The sequence below is a fragment of the Chiloscyllium plagiosum genome, chromosome 40, assembly GCF_004010195.1.
Source record: "Chiloscyllium plagiosum isolate BGI_BamShark_2017 chromosome 40, ASM401019v2, whole genome shotgun sequence".
Lineage (NCBI taxonomy): Eukaryota > Metazoa > Chordata > Chondrichthyes > Orectolobiformes > Hemiscylliidae > Chiloscyllium > Chiloscyllium plagiosum.
Window position 1 is genome coordinate 2845102 of NC_057749.1, and position 15817 is coordinate 2860918.

At 40.0% G+C, this 15817-nt stretch overlaps 1 protein-coding gene across 1 annotated transcript in view; it reads left to right on the forward strand.

Moving 5' to 3' along the window:
• The window catches only part of LOC122542423 (fibrillin-1-like), a 598619-nt gene that overhangs the window by 343011 nt on the left and 239791 nt on the right, over positions 1–15817 (forward strand). The window contains exon 22 of the mRNA XM_043680114.1: positions 14799–14849. Coding sequence (XP_043536049.1) covers positions 14799–14849 — 51 coding nt within the window. The remainder of the gene's footprint in view (positions 1–14798; positions 14850–15817) is intronic.

Here is a 15817-nt window from a genome sequence, read left to right on the forward strand (position 1 = left end):
AAATAAGTCCTTGTCTGATTGGCAGGATGATGTGAGTGGGAGTCCTGTGCTGGAGTCTCAATGTTTTAAAATTGCAATCCGTGAATTAGATGAAAAGAGCAAATTCTGCTCACAATTTTGGCGGACAACACCAAGAGAGGTAGAATGGTGTGTTGTCCTGAAGTTATGAGGTTACAATAAAATTTAGATAGGTTGAGTGAGTGGACAAAATTTGGCAGATGGAGTATAATGTGAGAAAATGTGAAGTTGTTCACTTTGGCGGGAAGAATGGAAAAGTAGTGTACTTCTTAACTGCAGAATCTCTGCAGAATTCCAAGTTTTAGAGGCATCTAGGTGTTCTATGACTCACAAAAGGTGTGCCACTACAACAGACGGTGCAGTGGTGACAATGTGTTTTTTTCTGACTGGAGATCTGTGACTAATGGTGTTCCACACAAATCAGTGCTTGGAGCCCTGTTGTTTGTAATACATATACGTGATTTGGATGAGAATCTTAGTCGCCTGCTGAGTTTGTGGAAAACACAACGACTGAGGGAGCTGCGGATAGTTAGGAGGACTGCCAGAGAATACAGAAAGATATAGATATGCTAGAGACTTGGGTGAAGAAATGGCAGATGGAGTTTAATCACAAATGCAAAGTGATGCATTTTGAAAGATCTACTACAGGAGGGAAGAATACAGTAAATGGCAGCAGTTTTAGTAGCCGATTCACGTTCCCTCTAAGTGGTAACGTAAGTGAATAAGGTGATCAAGAACGCAGATGGAATGTTTGCCTTCATTGTTTGAGGCATAGCGTACAAATATTGGCAAGTCAGGTTGCAGCTTTATAGAACTTTAGTTACGCAAAATTTCGAATATTGTGTATATTTCTAGATGCCACACTTGCAGAAGGATAAGGAGGCTTTGGAGAGTGTACAGAAGTGGTTGACAGGGTATTAGCTATGAGGAAAAATTTTAGAAATTTGGTTTATCTTTACTTGAACGTTGAAGGGTGCAGGGATGATCTGATAGATTACAAATTGTGAAGGCAAGGATAGAATGGATGGTCAGAGTCATTTTCCCAAGGTATAAATGTCAGTTACTAGGGTACTTAGATTTATGGTAAAAGCGGTGAGTTTCAAGGAGATGTGAGAGGCAAGTTTTTTTACACAGAGTATGATAAGTGCCTGGTGTGCCCTGCCAGAAAAGGTGGTGGATACAATAGCGATGTTTAAATAATGTCTCGACAGATATATGCATAGGCAGGGTATAGAGGCAAAAGGTTTTTAGTTCAGAAAGGCATCGTGTATTGGTGCAATCTTGGTCGACTGAGGGCATGTTCCTGTGCTGTAATGTTCTTGTTGAAACCACATCTCAACAACTGCGTGATGTTTTGGCCTCCTTAATTAAAGAAGGATACAAAGCAATTGAGACAGTTCAGAGGAGGGTACTAATTTGATACCTGGAATGAGTGGTTTGTTTTGAGGTTGTTTGAAAGTGTAGACTTGTTTCCACTGGAGTTTAGAAGAGTGAGGGGTGACTTAATTTAAGTGTGAAAGATACTGAAAGGTCTTGACAAAGTTGACATGGAAAGATTGTTTCCTCATGGGTGAGTCCAGAATTAGGAGACACTGTTTTAAAATTAAGTATTGCCCTTTTCTAATTAAGATGAAGATTTTTTTTCTGGCAGTTGTGTGATGTTTAAGCTGTCTAAGAAAGTGCAGGAGAGGATCAGTAATCATGGAGTTTTACAGATGTATAGCACGGAAGCAGATCCTTTGCTTCAACTCGTCCATGCCAACCAAATATCCTAACCTAATCTAGTCCCATTTACCAGCACTTGGCCCATATTCCCCCTAAACCCTTTCTACTCATTTACCCATCCAGATGCCTTTTACAGAGGAAACTTGATTATGCAAATGAGATGGGTGGGCACTGTTTTGTTCAGATGATTGATTATTCAAATAATCAATTTTACCTTAAACAGGGGAGGCCATACTGATCTAAAACTCTGCTGTACTGGAAAATTTGTTTAAATCTATAATTTTAATGTATTGAACGCAAGAGGACACAGATTTCACATGATGAATAAAATAAAGCAATAATAACACAAGAAAATTTTTAAAATGCAGCAGTAGTTAGCATTTGGCAAGTGAAGACAGTATTAAACGAGCTTCCACGATCACAAGAGCATTTGTCAGTTTCCGGGAACTCAGTTGCATGATATAAAGACAAAAGCACTGCCTTGTGCGTACATTTACATTCTTGGCCATTCTTTTCATGATTGGCCCAGTGAAGTGACTGGAATAATGTAAAACGCTTACTTTTGCAAAGGGCTGTGTAACAACCCTTACCTAAAAAATATCCAGTTGCTGATGCTTGAGCTGCTTGTGTTTCTTTGTTTTTGCCAGTGTTTTCACATGTTCTTCAGTACAGGTAAATCAAATACACTTATATCTTTGATGTAACATTTTTGTGGGACCTTGAAATGTTACATCAGATAATCCAAAATTCAGATAATCGATATTTGGATAATTAAGATCCCTCTGTAAATGCTGTAATTGAACTAGCCTCCACTATTTCCTCTGGCCGTTCATTCCATACACGCACCACCCTTTGCGTGAAGAAATTGCCGCTTAGGTCCTTTATAAATCCTTCCCCTGTCACCCTAAATCCTAAACCTATACTGTCTAGTTCTGGATTCTCCCATCCCAGGAAACAGACTTTGTCTATTTACCCTATCCATTCCCCTCTTGATTTTATAAACCCCTTTAAGATCACTCCTCAGCCTCTGACGCTCCAGGGAAAACCAGCCCCGGCTATTCATCCTCTCCCTGTAGCTCAAATCCTCCACCCCTGGCAACATCATTGAACATCTTTTCTGCACCCTTTCAAGTTTCACAACATCCTTGCAATAGGAAGGAGACCAGAACTGCACACAATATTCCAAAAGTTGCCTAAACAACTTCCTGTACAGCCGCAACATGACCTCCCAACTCCTGTACTCAATACTCTGACCAATAAAGGAAAACATACCAAACACTTTCTTCACTATCCTATCTACCTGTGATTCCACTTTCAAGGAGTTATGAACCTGCATTCTAAGGTCTCTTTGTTCAGCACCACTTCCGAGGACCTTACCATTAAGTGTATAAGTCCTGCTCAGGTTGGCTTTTCCAAAATGCAGCACCTCACATTTATCTAAATTAAACTCCATCTGCCATTCCTTAGCCCATTGACCCAACTGATCAAGATCCTGTTGTACTCTGAGGTAACCTTCTTCACTGTCTACTGCACTTTCAATTTCAGTGTCATCTGCAAACTTACTAACTATACCTCCCATGTTCGCATCCAAATCATTTTTATAAATAATGAAAAGCAGTAGACACAGCACCAACCCTTGTGACACACCACTGGTCACAGGCCTCCAGTCTGAACAACCACCACCCTCTGTCTTCTACCTTTGAGCCAGTTTTGTATCCAAATGGCTAGTTCTCCCTGTATTCCATGAGATCTAACCTTCCCAACCAGTCTCCCATGGGGAACCTTGTTGAACACCTTACTGGAGTTCATATAGATCACATCTACCACTCCGTCCTCATCAATCCTCTTCCTTACTTCTTTAAAATACTCAATCAAGTTTGTGAGACATGATTTCCCACGCATAAACCCATGTTGACTATCCCAAATCAGTCTTTGCCTTTCCAAATACATGTACATCCTGTCCCTCAGGATTCCCTCCAACAATTGCCCACCGCCGATGTCAGGCTCACTGATCTATAGTTCCCTGGCTTTTCCTTACCACCTTTCTTAAATAGTGGCACCACGTTAGCCAACCTCCAGAATTTCGGAACGTCGCCTGTGACTATTGATGATACAAAAACTTTGCAAGGGCTAAGCAATCACTTCATAGGTTCCCACAGAGTTCTAAGGTACACCTGATCAGGTCCTGGGAATTTATCCACGTTTATGCATTTGAAGACTTCTAGCACCACCTCCTCTGTAATACGGACACTTTTGAAGATGTCACAGCTACATAACAACCTCAATTATCCGAACATCAATTATCTGAATTTCAGATCATCCAAACAAGATCTCAAGTTCCCGTAAAAACGTTATCCACTATCCGAACAATCAGTTATCCAAACAAAATACTCCCTGCCCATCGCATTTGGATAATTGAGGTGGTTCTGTATTTCTCAGCAGTCTATATCTCCCATGTCCTTCTACACAGTAAACACTGATGCAAAATACACATTTAGTACCTCCCCCATCTCCTGTGGCACCGTGTATAGGCTGCCTTGCTACTCTTTGAGGGGAGCCTCTTTTATCCCTCATTACCCTCTTGTCTTTAATGTATTTATAAAATCCCTTTGAATTCTCCTTAACCCTATTTGCAAAGGTGTCTCATGTCCCCTTTCTGCCCTCCTGATTTCCCCCTTATGTATACTCCTACTGCCTTTATACTCTTCTCAGGATTCACTCCATCTCTGCTGTCTATACTTGACATATTTTCCTTCTTTTTCTTAACCAAAACCTCAATTTCTCTAGTCATTCAGCATTCCCTACGCCTACCAGTCTCTCCTTTCATCCAAACGTGACTATACTGTCTCTGGAATCTCATTTTTGAAGCCTTCCCATTTTCCAGCCATCCAAACATCTACCCCCAATCAGTTTTGAAAGTACTTGCCTAATACCTTTAAAATTGGCTTTCCACCAATTTAGAATTTCAATTTTTAGATCCGGTCTATCCTTTTCCATTACTATTTTAGAACTAATAGAATTATGGTCGCTGGCCCTAAAGTGCTCCCCCATTGACACCTCAGTCACCTGCCCTACCATAATTCCCAAGAGTAGGTCAAGTTTTGCACCTTCTCTCATAGGTACATCCACATACTGAATCAGAAAATTTTCTTGCACATACCTAACAAGTTCCTCTCCAGCTAAACTCTTAACACTATGGCAGTCCAATCTATATTTGGGAAGTTAAAATCCCCTACCATAACCACCCTATTATTCTTACAGATAACTCAAATCTCCTTACAAATTTATTTCTCATTTTCCCGCTGACTATTACGGGGTCTATAATACAATCCCAATAAGGTGATCATCCCTTTCTTATTTCTCGGTTCCATCCAAATAACTTCCCTGGATGTATTCCCAGGAATATCCTCCCTCAGTACAGCTGTAATGCTATCCCTTATCAAAACGTCACTCCTCCTCTATTGCCCCTCCTTCTGTCGTTCCTATACCATTTGTACTGTGGAACATTAAACTGCCAGTGGTGTCCATCCCTAAGCCTTGTCTCTGTAATTGCTATGATAGCCCAGTCCAATGTTCCCAACTATGCCCTGAGTTCATCTGCCTACCCTGTTAGGCTTCTTGCATTGAAATAAATGCAGTTTAATTTATCAGTTCTACCTTGTTCTCTGCTTTGTTTCTGCATGTCTTGACTGTTTGACTCACTCCTTTTCCCAACTGTACCAGTCTCAGATTGATCTCTTTCCTCACTATTTCCCTGGATCCCAGCGCCCCCACCTTATTAATTTAAATCCTCCCAAGCAGCTCCAGCAAGTATATTAGTCCCCTTCCAATTCAGGTGCAATCCATCCTTTTTGTACAGGTCACTTCTACCCAAAAGAGATTCCAAGTATGCAGAGATGTGAACCTTCTCTCCTGCGCCAGCGCCTCAGCCATGCATTCATCTGCTCTATCTCCCTCTTCCTGCCCTCACTAGCTTGTAGCACCAGGAGTAATCCAGATATTACTACCTGCGAGGACCTTTTTTTAAATTCCTGCCTAACTTTATACATTCTCCTATCAGAATCTCATCCTTTTCCCTTATCCTTTTAAGGGAGAGTTTGATTATTGTTAGGCAAGGGAATCAGATGATATTAGGGGTGAATGGGAATGCAGAATTCAAAAGAGAAACAGATAAATCCAAATCTTATTAAGTGGTAAAGCAAGATTGAATGGACTACTTCTACTTGCACTTCATAATTTTGTACATTAGATTCTTGAACCTGCTGTCAGAAATTACTTTGTCATATAATGAAATAAGGGAAAGGAACTAGATAAAGTTATTAGTCTTTTTTAAAAATATAGCTTTAAAATTTGCCATTCATCTCTGACAGTACTTGGTAACTTTTCATTATTCAGTGCTTGCATTTGCTTCATTAACATTTTCAGGCACAAACAATTAGACAATTGCTGACCCAAAGGATAAGCGAGAGTTAGGAAACCTTACCTACTTGTCATATTGTTGAAATCACTTTCCTTCCTGATCTATTGCTGGATAACAGTTATGGTCTTTTTGCCCCGTTTACACTGATCTGCTTTATCCTTTGAAGGTAATATCCATGTTGTGGATGAAATGGATAGAAATTATAGGGTGTGCTTCCATAACCAATCCCAGAATGCTTGTTGTTTGCTAAACCGAATATGCTGATGCCAATCTTTTGGGATTGAAATTGCCCCTTGGGGCAATACTTACTGTTGGGAGAGCTGAAAAATGCCACATTTACAAAACTAGCTTGTAAATGAAGTGAATCTCTGAAACTGAGTGCATTTCAGTATCGGGGCGGCATGGTGGCTCAGTGGTTAGCACTGCTGCCTCACAGCACCAGGAACTCAGGTTCAATTCCCACCTTGGGTGACTGTGTGGAGTTTGCACATTCTCCCCGCATCTGTGTGGCCACGCTAAATTGCCCATAGTGTTAGGTGCATTAGTCAGGGGTAAATGTAGGGTAGGGGAATGGGTCTGGATGGGCTACTCTTCAGAGGGTTGGTGTGGACTTGTTGGGCCAAAAAGCCTGTTTCCATACTGTAGGGAATCTAGTCATTTGTTTCCGGCACATGCACTTTGTATTCAATTCAGTTGTCAAATGACATGTTGGTATTTTTAGCATTTAGAATTTTAAAAAAATTTGTTGTATTTATGAATCTGAGCAAATATTTTAGTTTTCTGTAATTACAGCTTCTTGAATGATTCAAATAAGATATTCATGAAAAAACGCAATTGTTTTATAGTTTGAAGTAAGCTGTAGTACAAGCAGTGACTGTCTTGAAACTTGTACAGATGCAACAATGCCATTCTGATTTAAATACTGAATTTATTTCATGTAATCAAACTGTACATTTTCTGGATGTTTAACCATACCATTTCAATTTGGCAGATTTACAACCATTATGCTACAATTGTTAAGCTATCATGCTTCTAATTGTCCAAGAAAAGCTTCACATGGCAGTCTCGCTATTGATTATAATTTTTACTGCAGGCTAAAATAGAGGGAACATAGAACAAAATTAGCTCATGTCACTAAAAGATGACATTGAATAGTTTCAAGACCATAAGACATGGGAGCAGAAGGAGGCCATTCAGCCTGTCAACTCTGCTTCATCATCAGTGAGATCATGACTAATCTGATAATTCTCAACTCCATATTCCTCACTTTTCCCAAGATCTTTGAGTCCCTTTCTGATTAAAACTTTGTGTATCTCAACTCTGAATATACTTAACAACCCAGCCTCACAGCGCTTTGAGATAAAGAATTCCACAAATGCATTACCTTTGAGAGAAGAAATTCCTCCTTATTTTTGTCTTAAGTAGGCTGTCCGTTATTCTGGGATTATGCCCTCTGGTCCTGGATTCACAAGAGGAAAATAATAACGGTCTGCATCTGTCTTGTCAAGTCGTAGAGTCTTAGTCTTAGAGGTCTACATCATGGAAACAGGCCCTTCAGCCCAACATGCCCATGCCACCCAATTTTCACAATTAAACTAGCCCCATTTTCCTGCATTTGTACTATATCCTCCATATCTACCCCATCTCTGTACCTCTCCAAATGTTTCTTAAATGATAAAGTTATACTTGCTTCCAGCAGTACCTCTGGCAGCCTGTTCCAGATGCTCACCATCCTCTGTGTGAAAAATTGCCCCTCTGGACCTTTTTGTATCTTTCCCCTCTCACCTTAAACCTAAGCCCTCTAGTTTCTGATCCTGTGAGGATAAAATATAAGAATGGCAAAATTCGGAACCCTGCATAACGTGATATTGAAAGAGTTGAGTCAAAAAGAAAAAGGCATATGTAAGGTTTAGGAAACTAAAATCAGACAAGGCCTTTGAGGAATATAAAGGAAGCAGGAAAAAACTTGAGCAAGGAACTAGGAGAGCTAAAAGAGGCCGTGAAATATCCTTGGCAAGTATGATTAAGGAGAATCCCAAGGCAGTCATATGTATATATTAGGAGCAAGAGATAGCTAGGGAAAGGGTAGGCCCACTTGAGGGCAAAGAAGGGAATTTATGCGTAGAGCGAGGGGAAGTGGATGAGGTCCTTAATGAGTACTTCACCAAGGAGAAAGACATGATAATGGTACGATTAGGGAGGGGTATGTTGATTTCTAGGGCATGTCAATATTAAGGAGGAAGTGTTGGGCACCTTGAAAAACATTAAGCTAGATAAGTCTGTAGGACCTGATCAGACCTATCCCAGGATACTGAGGGAGACAAGAAAGGAGATTGCTGGGGCTTTGACAGAGATCTTTGTATCCTCTATAGCCACGGGTGAGGTCCTAGAAAACTGCAGAATAGCCAGTGTTGATCTTTTGTTTAAGTGCAACAGGAATAATCCAGGAAATTATAGGGCAATGAGCCTTACATCTGTGGTAGAGAATTATTGGAGAAGATCCTTAGGAACAAGATTTATTCACGTTTGGAAAATAATGGATTTACTTAGGATAGTCAGATTAGCTTTGTCTCGGGAGGTCTTATCTCAAATTTGAATTGGTTTTTTGAGGAAATGACAAGATGACTGATGAGGTATTGCAGTGGATGTGTCGACATGGACTTTTCTAAAGCATTTGACAAGGTCCCTCGGTGTAGACTTGTCCAGAAGATTAAGTCGTATTTAATCCACGGTAAATTGCTAAATTGGATACAAATATGGCTTAGTCATAGAAGTCAGAGGGTAACTGTGGAGAGATATTTTTCTGACTGGAGTCCAGTGATGTTCTGCAAGGATCAGAGCTGTGATCTCTGACGTTTGTAATATATATAAATGATTTGGATTAAATTGTAGGTGGTGTGATTAGTAAATACACAGGTGGCAAAAAAATAGTGGAGTTGTGGATAGTGAGGAAGGTAGTCAAAGGATATAGCGTGATGTAGATCAGTTGAAACGTTGGGTGGAGAAATGCAGATGGTGTTTAATTTGGACAAGTGTGAGATGATACACTTTGGGAGGTCAAATGCAAGAGGAACGTATACAATAAATGGCAGAACCTTTAGGAAAATTGATACACAGACTCCAAACCTCCATGAAAGTGGCAGCACAAATGGGTAAAGAAGGTGTACAGAATGCTTGTTTTCATCTGTGAGGACACTGAGTATAACAGTTGGTAAGTCATGTTGCAACTGTATAAAACTTTATGTCGCCCATATTTGGAGAATTATGTGCAGTTCTGATACCACACTATAGGAAGGATGTAGTGTCTTTGGAGAGGGTGCAAAAGAGATTTATCAGAGTAATGCCTGGATTGGAGTGTATGAGCTATAAGCAGAGGTTGGACAAACTTGGATTGGTTTCACCAGAGCATTAGAGGCTGAGGGAGGATCTGATAGTAGTATATAAAATTATCAGAGACATGGATAGGGTGGACAGTCAAAGTCTTTTTCCCAGGGTGGAAATGTCAATTACTAGGGGGCATAGATTTAAGGTGAAAGGAGGAAAGTTTAAAGGAGATAGAAACGTAGAAGATAGGAGCAGGAGGAGACCATTCAGCCCTTCAAACCTGCTCCACCATTCATCACGATGATGGCTGATTTTCCAACTCAATAGCCTAATCTGTTTTCTCCCCATGACCTTTGATTCCATTCGCCCCCACTGCTATATCTAGCTGCCTCTTGAATACATTGTACGAGACAAGTTTTTTATGCAGAGGGTGGTAGGTGCCTGGAATGCTGTATAGGGGAGGTGGTGGGAGGAGATGCAAAGCGATGTTTTAGATGTATAAACAAGCAAGGAATTAAGACATATGGACCATGTGCAGGCAGATGAGATTGGTTTCGAATGGCATCATGGTTGGCGTGGAAATGAGGGGCCAAAGGGCCTGTTCCTGTGCTGTACTGTTCCATGTTTTGAATTAATCTATGATATTGATGCCACAAGACTTGAGAAACCTACGTTTAAGCAGAAAGTCAGGTGACAGAAATAATACATTAGCGAAGACTTCATGCGTAGGCTTGAATTGTACCATAAACTGAAAAGTATAATATAGATTTTCATTTGTCTGAAGGGTTCAAGTTTGATGAAATTTATTTGCTAAATTCAATAAGGACTGTGTTCTATTTGTGGGGGAGACCAAGACTAAAAGCAACCAGGTATAATACAATCACTTCATTATTCAATTCAAACTTGGTATCTAATTGTCAAGGAGACAATGGGTTTTGTAAGTATTTATCTTAATTTATTAAAGGGAGATGGATGTCACTGGTTAAGCCAGTATTTATTATCCATCCCTAATTTCCCAGAAGGCAGTTAAGAGTCAACCACATTGCTGTGGGTGTGGAGTCATAAGTAGGCCAGACCAAGTAAGGATGGCACATTTCCTTCCCTAAAAGGGAAGTGCAGAAAGTGATTTTTTTTCCCTGAAATCAACAGTAGTTTCATGGTCATCATTAGACACTTAGGTCCAGACTTTTATTGAATTCAAATTCTATCAGCTACCTTGACAGGATTCAAACTAGGTCCTAAGAATGTCACCTGGGTTTCTGGATTAATAATCTAGTTATTGTATCACTAGGCCATCACCTCCCCTTATAGTCAAGTAATATCATCTCATATACCAGATAGTAGTTTATACATTATGTGTGGGCTTCAGGAGAAACATCTTTACCCAGTGAGTGGTTTTAGTTCTGAAAAATATCCAGTCATCCGAATTTGATATAAATAAGACATGGAAAGGACAAATGACTACTAGAGATGGAGGACAATATATGCCCAACGCCAGTACCTGAGCAAAGAGTAAAAATCTTCAGAGTGGGGATGGGATATCAAAAAATGGCAGAACATGGGGAAAAGTAGGAAATGTATTACCACATTGCTCTAAATTGTGAAGAAGTTATTGAAAATATGCAGCGCAATCTGTAGACCTCACCTTGTGGAATCAGAAAAATGTCAGAAAAATGATTTAATACAGAGAATTAAATTGTTGAAGGTATTGATAAATGGAACAGAAACAAATGTGAAAAATAAGGTAATGGGTCAAAATGGCTATTGATACCTTGATAGAAAAAATTATCTACTGAATTAAAATGCCTATTGGAAAGAAAATTCACGCAAATATGTATGATTTTATCTGTTTTTTTTGTACTAATGGTGGGAATTAACTCATCATAAAATGTTGATCGTTTTTGTTTATTTCAGGGTGGTGGGGAAGAGGGAGATAAAAGACATTTAAAATCCAGTATTTGAATCCCTGCTTTAGTCATGTTGCCTTGTCCATTTCTCTATATACTAGTGTTTGGACACAAAAGTAAGCAGAAACTTTTTTCTGTATTAAAATTACATACAAGAATCGAGATTCTTCCATTGATCCTCCTAGATATATTAACAAAATGTCATTTTTACCAGTATGTAACTCTATGCAAATTCATTTACTAATTAGTCAACATGATCTGCATGAAAAATTGAATAAACATTTGGGTTGACAAACTATTAGCTGCATCTTCATTCAGGTTTTTACTACTTGTATGGTAATACAAGTGAATAGCATGTTATTTTCAATTTCTATTCTTAACAGCAGAATAAATTAAGTTTAAGCTGTTATAGAATCATAGAGGTTTACAGCACAAGAAAAGGCCTTCAACACATCGCATCCGAGCTGGCAAAACGCAGCCATCTAACTATTCTCATCCCATTTTCTAACACTTAGCCTTGTATATCTTGGTACACGTCTAAATACTTCATAAATGTTATGAGGGTTTCTGCCTCTATCATCCTTAAACATGGTGAGTTCCAGATTCCCCCCACCCTCTGAAAAAAGGTGAAAAGATTTTCCTCTCCTCTAAACCTTCTCCCCCTTGTAATAAATCTATGCCCACTGGGTCATTGATCCCTCCTTTAAGGGGAAATATTTATTCCTGTCCACCCTAACTATGCCCCTCAATTTTATTCATCTCAGTCACATCCCCAAAGGGGACATGGGATAGCTTGGGCATATAGCGTTGAGGAGAATCAAAAGGATTTTAATAAATACATTGAGGACAAAAGGGTAACTGGGGAGAAAATAGGGCCCCTCAAAAATCAGCAAGGTAGCCTATGTGTGGAGCCACAGGAGATGGGAGAGATACTAAATGAGTGTTTTGCATCAGTGTTTCCATGGAGAAGAACAGGAAAGATACGAATATGGGGGAATAGATGGTGACATCTTGAAAAAAAAGGCCATATTAGAGAGGAGGAGTAGCTGGATGTCTTGAAATGCATAAAAGTGGATAAATCCCCAGTACCTGATCAGGTGTACCCTTGAGCTCTGTAGGAAGCTAAGGAAGTGATTGCTGGGCCTCTTGCTGAGATATTTGTATCATTGATAGTCACAGGTGAGGTGCTAGGACACTGGAGGTTGGCTAAAATGGTGCCACTATTTAAGAAAGGTGATAAGGAAAAGTCAGGGAATTATAGACTGGTAAGCCTGACATCAGTGGTGGACAAGTTGTTGGAGGGAATCCTGAGGGACAGGATTTACATGTATTTGGAAAGGCAGGGACTGATTAGGGATAGTCAGCATGGCTTTGTACGTGGGAAATCACGTCTCACAAACTTGATTGAATTTTTTGAAGAAGTAAAAAAGAGGATTGATGAGGGCAGAGCAGTAGTCGTGATCTGCATGGTCTTCAGTAAGGCGTTCGACAAGGTTTCTCATTGTAGACTGGTTAGCAAGGATAGATCTCGTGGAACACAGGGAAAACTAGCCATTCGATACAGAACTGGCTCGAAGGTAGAAGACAGAGGGTGGTGGTGGAAGGTTGCTGTTCACCCTGTGAACAATGGTGTGTCACAAGGTGCTGGGTCCACTACGTTTCGTCATTTATAACAATTATTTGGATGTAAACATAGGAGGTATAGTTAGTAAGTTTTCAGATGACATTAAAGATGGAGATGCAGTGGGCAATGAAGAAGGTTACCTCAGAGTACAATGGGATCATGATCAGATAGTCAATGGACTGAAGAGTGGCAGATGGAGTTTAGTGTCAATAATTGCAAGGTGCTGCATTTTGGAAAAGCAAATGAGAGCAGGACGTATACACTTAACAAAGAGACCTTGGAGTGTAGATTCATAGTTCCTTGAAAGTGGAGTCGCAGGTAGATAGGATAGTGAAGAAGGGGTTTGGTATGATTTCCTTTATTGGTCAGAGTATTGAGTACAGGAGTTGGGAGGTCATGTTGCGGCTGTATAGGACATTGTTTAGGCAACTTTTGAAATATTGTGTGCAATTCTGGTCTCCTTCCTATTGGAAGGATATTGTGAAACTTGAAAGGGTTCAGAAAAGATGTTCAAGGATGTTGCCAGGGTTGGAAGATTTGAGTTACAGGGAGAGGCTGAATAGGCTAGGGCTGTTTTTCCTGGAATGTCGGAAGCTGAGGGATGACTGTAAAGGTTTATAAAATCATGAGGGTCATGGATAAGATAAATAGACAAGGTCTTTACCCTGGAGTGCGGGAATCTAGAACTAGGGGGCATAGGTTTAGGGTAAGAGGGGAAAGATATAAAAGGGACGTAAGGGTCAACTTTCTCTCACAGACGGTGGTGCATGTATGGAATGAGCTGCCAGAGGAAGTAGTGGAGGCTGGTACAATGACAGCATTTAAAAGGCATCTGGATATGTATATGAATAGGAAGTGTTTAGAGGGATTTGGGCCAAGTGCTGGCAAATGGGACGAGATTAGGTTAGGATATCTGGTCGGCATGAGCAAGTTGGCCAGAAGAGTCTGTTTCTGTGCTCTACATCTCTGTGACTCTATGACTCTAAGGAAAACAACCCCAATCTGAACAATCTCTCTGTATAACTGAAATTCTACAATCAGGCAACATGCTAGTACATCTCCTCTCCAAACTTTCTGGTGCTATCATATCCTTCCTATTATGTGGATTCCAGAACTGCACATAGTATTCTAACTGTGGCCTAGCCAATATTTTATACAGTTCCAGCATAACCGCCTTGCTCTTAAACTTTCTACTTTGACTAATAAAGCCAAGTATACCATATGCCCTCTTGACCACTTTATCTACCTGCCCTGATACCTTAAGTGACCATTGTACCTGCACTCTAAGGTCGCTCTGTTGCTTAGTTCTTCCCAAGGTCCTGCATTCAACATGTATTCCCTTGCCTTGTTTGTCCTGTCTAAGAACATTACCTTACATTTATCCAGATTGAATTCCATTTGCTTCTGATCAACCCATCTGACCATATTCTCCTATTTACCATCCCACCAAATTTTGTTTCATCTGCAAATGTGCATTATTGTGTTAAGTAATAAAAATATCAGATTAAAAGTAATCTCTGAATTGCCAATTTCATTTAACATATGAAAGGTGATCTTTTAAAACAAAGGTTTATTGCCATTTTAGGTTAAAGGCTTTCCTGTTGAGTTTGTAAATTGTGTCACAAAATATGAGTGGAACATTGCAAATCTATCATGATGACAACCATTGTACCCTTTCAAACATCTTCCTAGTTTCTTGTAAGTTAAAATAATTACACATCTTTGTTATATTTTCTATTTTAAAATAGCTGTTGAAATAATGGTTATGTTTTATTTTTAGACAGCATCTGCCCTAGAGGATACACAAGAGTTAATGGAACAATCTGTGAGGGTATGTAAAGTTCCGCCTGAATATATTACATTTCTTATTTGCTATCTGTCAATTCTGAATGCTAGAACATAATATAAATTAATAAGTGTCAACAAATAATTAAAGACTGTAAGTGTTTGTGAAGAATTGAATAAAAGCATGTGAAATTTAAATGCCTATTCAGGTAACATAAAAGCTTAAGAATAGGATGATGTTTGTTATTGACATATTTGAAGATTTCTATTATTACATTTAAACAGGATATACTGGAAATATTCAGCAGGTCCAACTGCATATAGAGTCATACAGATGTGCAGCACAGAAACAGACCCTTCAGTCCAACTTTGTCCAAGCAGACTAGATCCTAAACTAATCTAGTCCCATTTGCCAGCATTTGGCCCATATCCCTCTAAACCCTTTCTAAATTGTACCAGCCTCCACCACTTCCTCTGACCGTTCATTCCGTACTCGCACCACCCTCTGCATGAAAAGGTTGCTTCTTAGGTCCCTTAAATCTTTCCCTTCTCACCTTAAACCTATGCCCTCTAGTTCTGGAGACCCCTACTCTGGAGGAAAGACCTTGCCTACTCAACCTATCCATGCCCCTCATGATCCTAATAAACCTCTACAAGGTCACCCCTCAGCCTCCAGGGAATGTACCCCCAGCCTATTCAGCCTCTCCCTTTACCTCAAACCCTGCAACCTTGACAACATCCTTGTGAACCTTTTCTGAACCCTTTCAGATTCTGGATTAGTGGTGCTGGAAGAGTACAGATGTTCAGGCAGCATTTAAGGAGCAGCGAAATCGACGTTTTGGGCAAAAGCCCTTCATCAGGAATAAAGGCAGTGAGCCTGAAGCGTGGAGAGATAAGCTAGAGGAGGGTGGGGGTAGGGAGAAAGTAGCATAGAGTACAGTGGGTGAGTGGGGGAGGGGATGACGGTGATAGGTCAGGGAGGAGAGGGTGGAGTGGATAGGTGGAAAAGGAGAT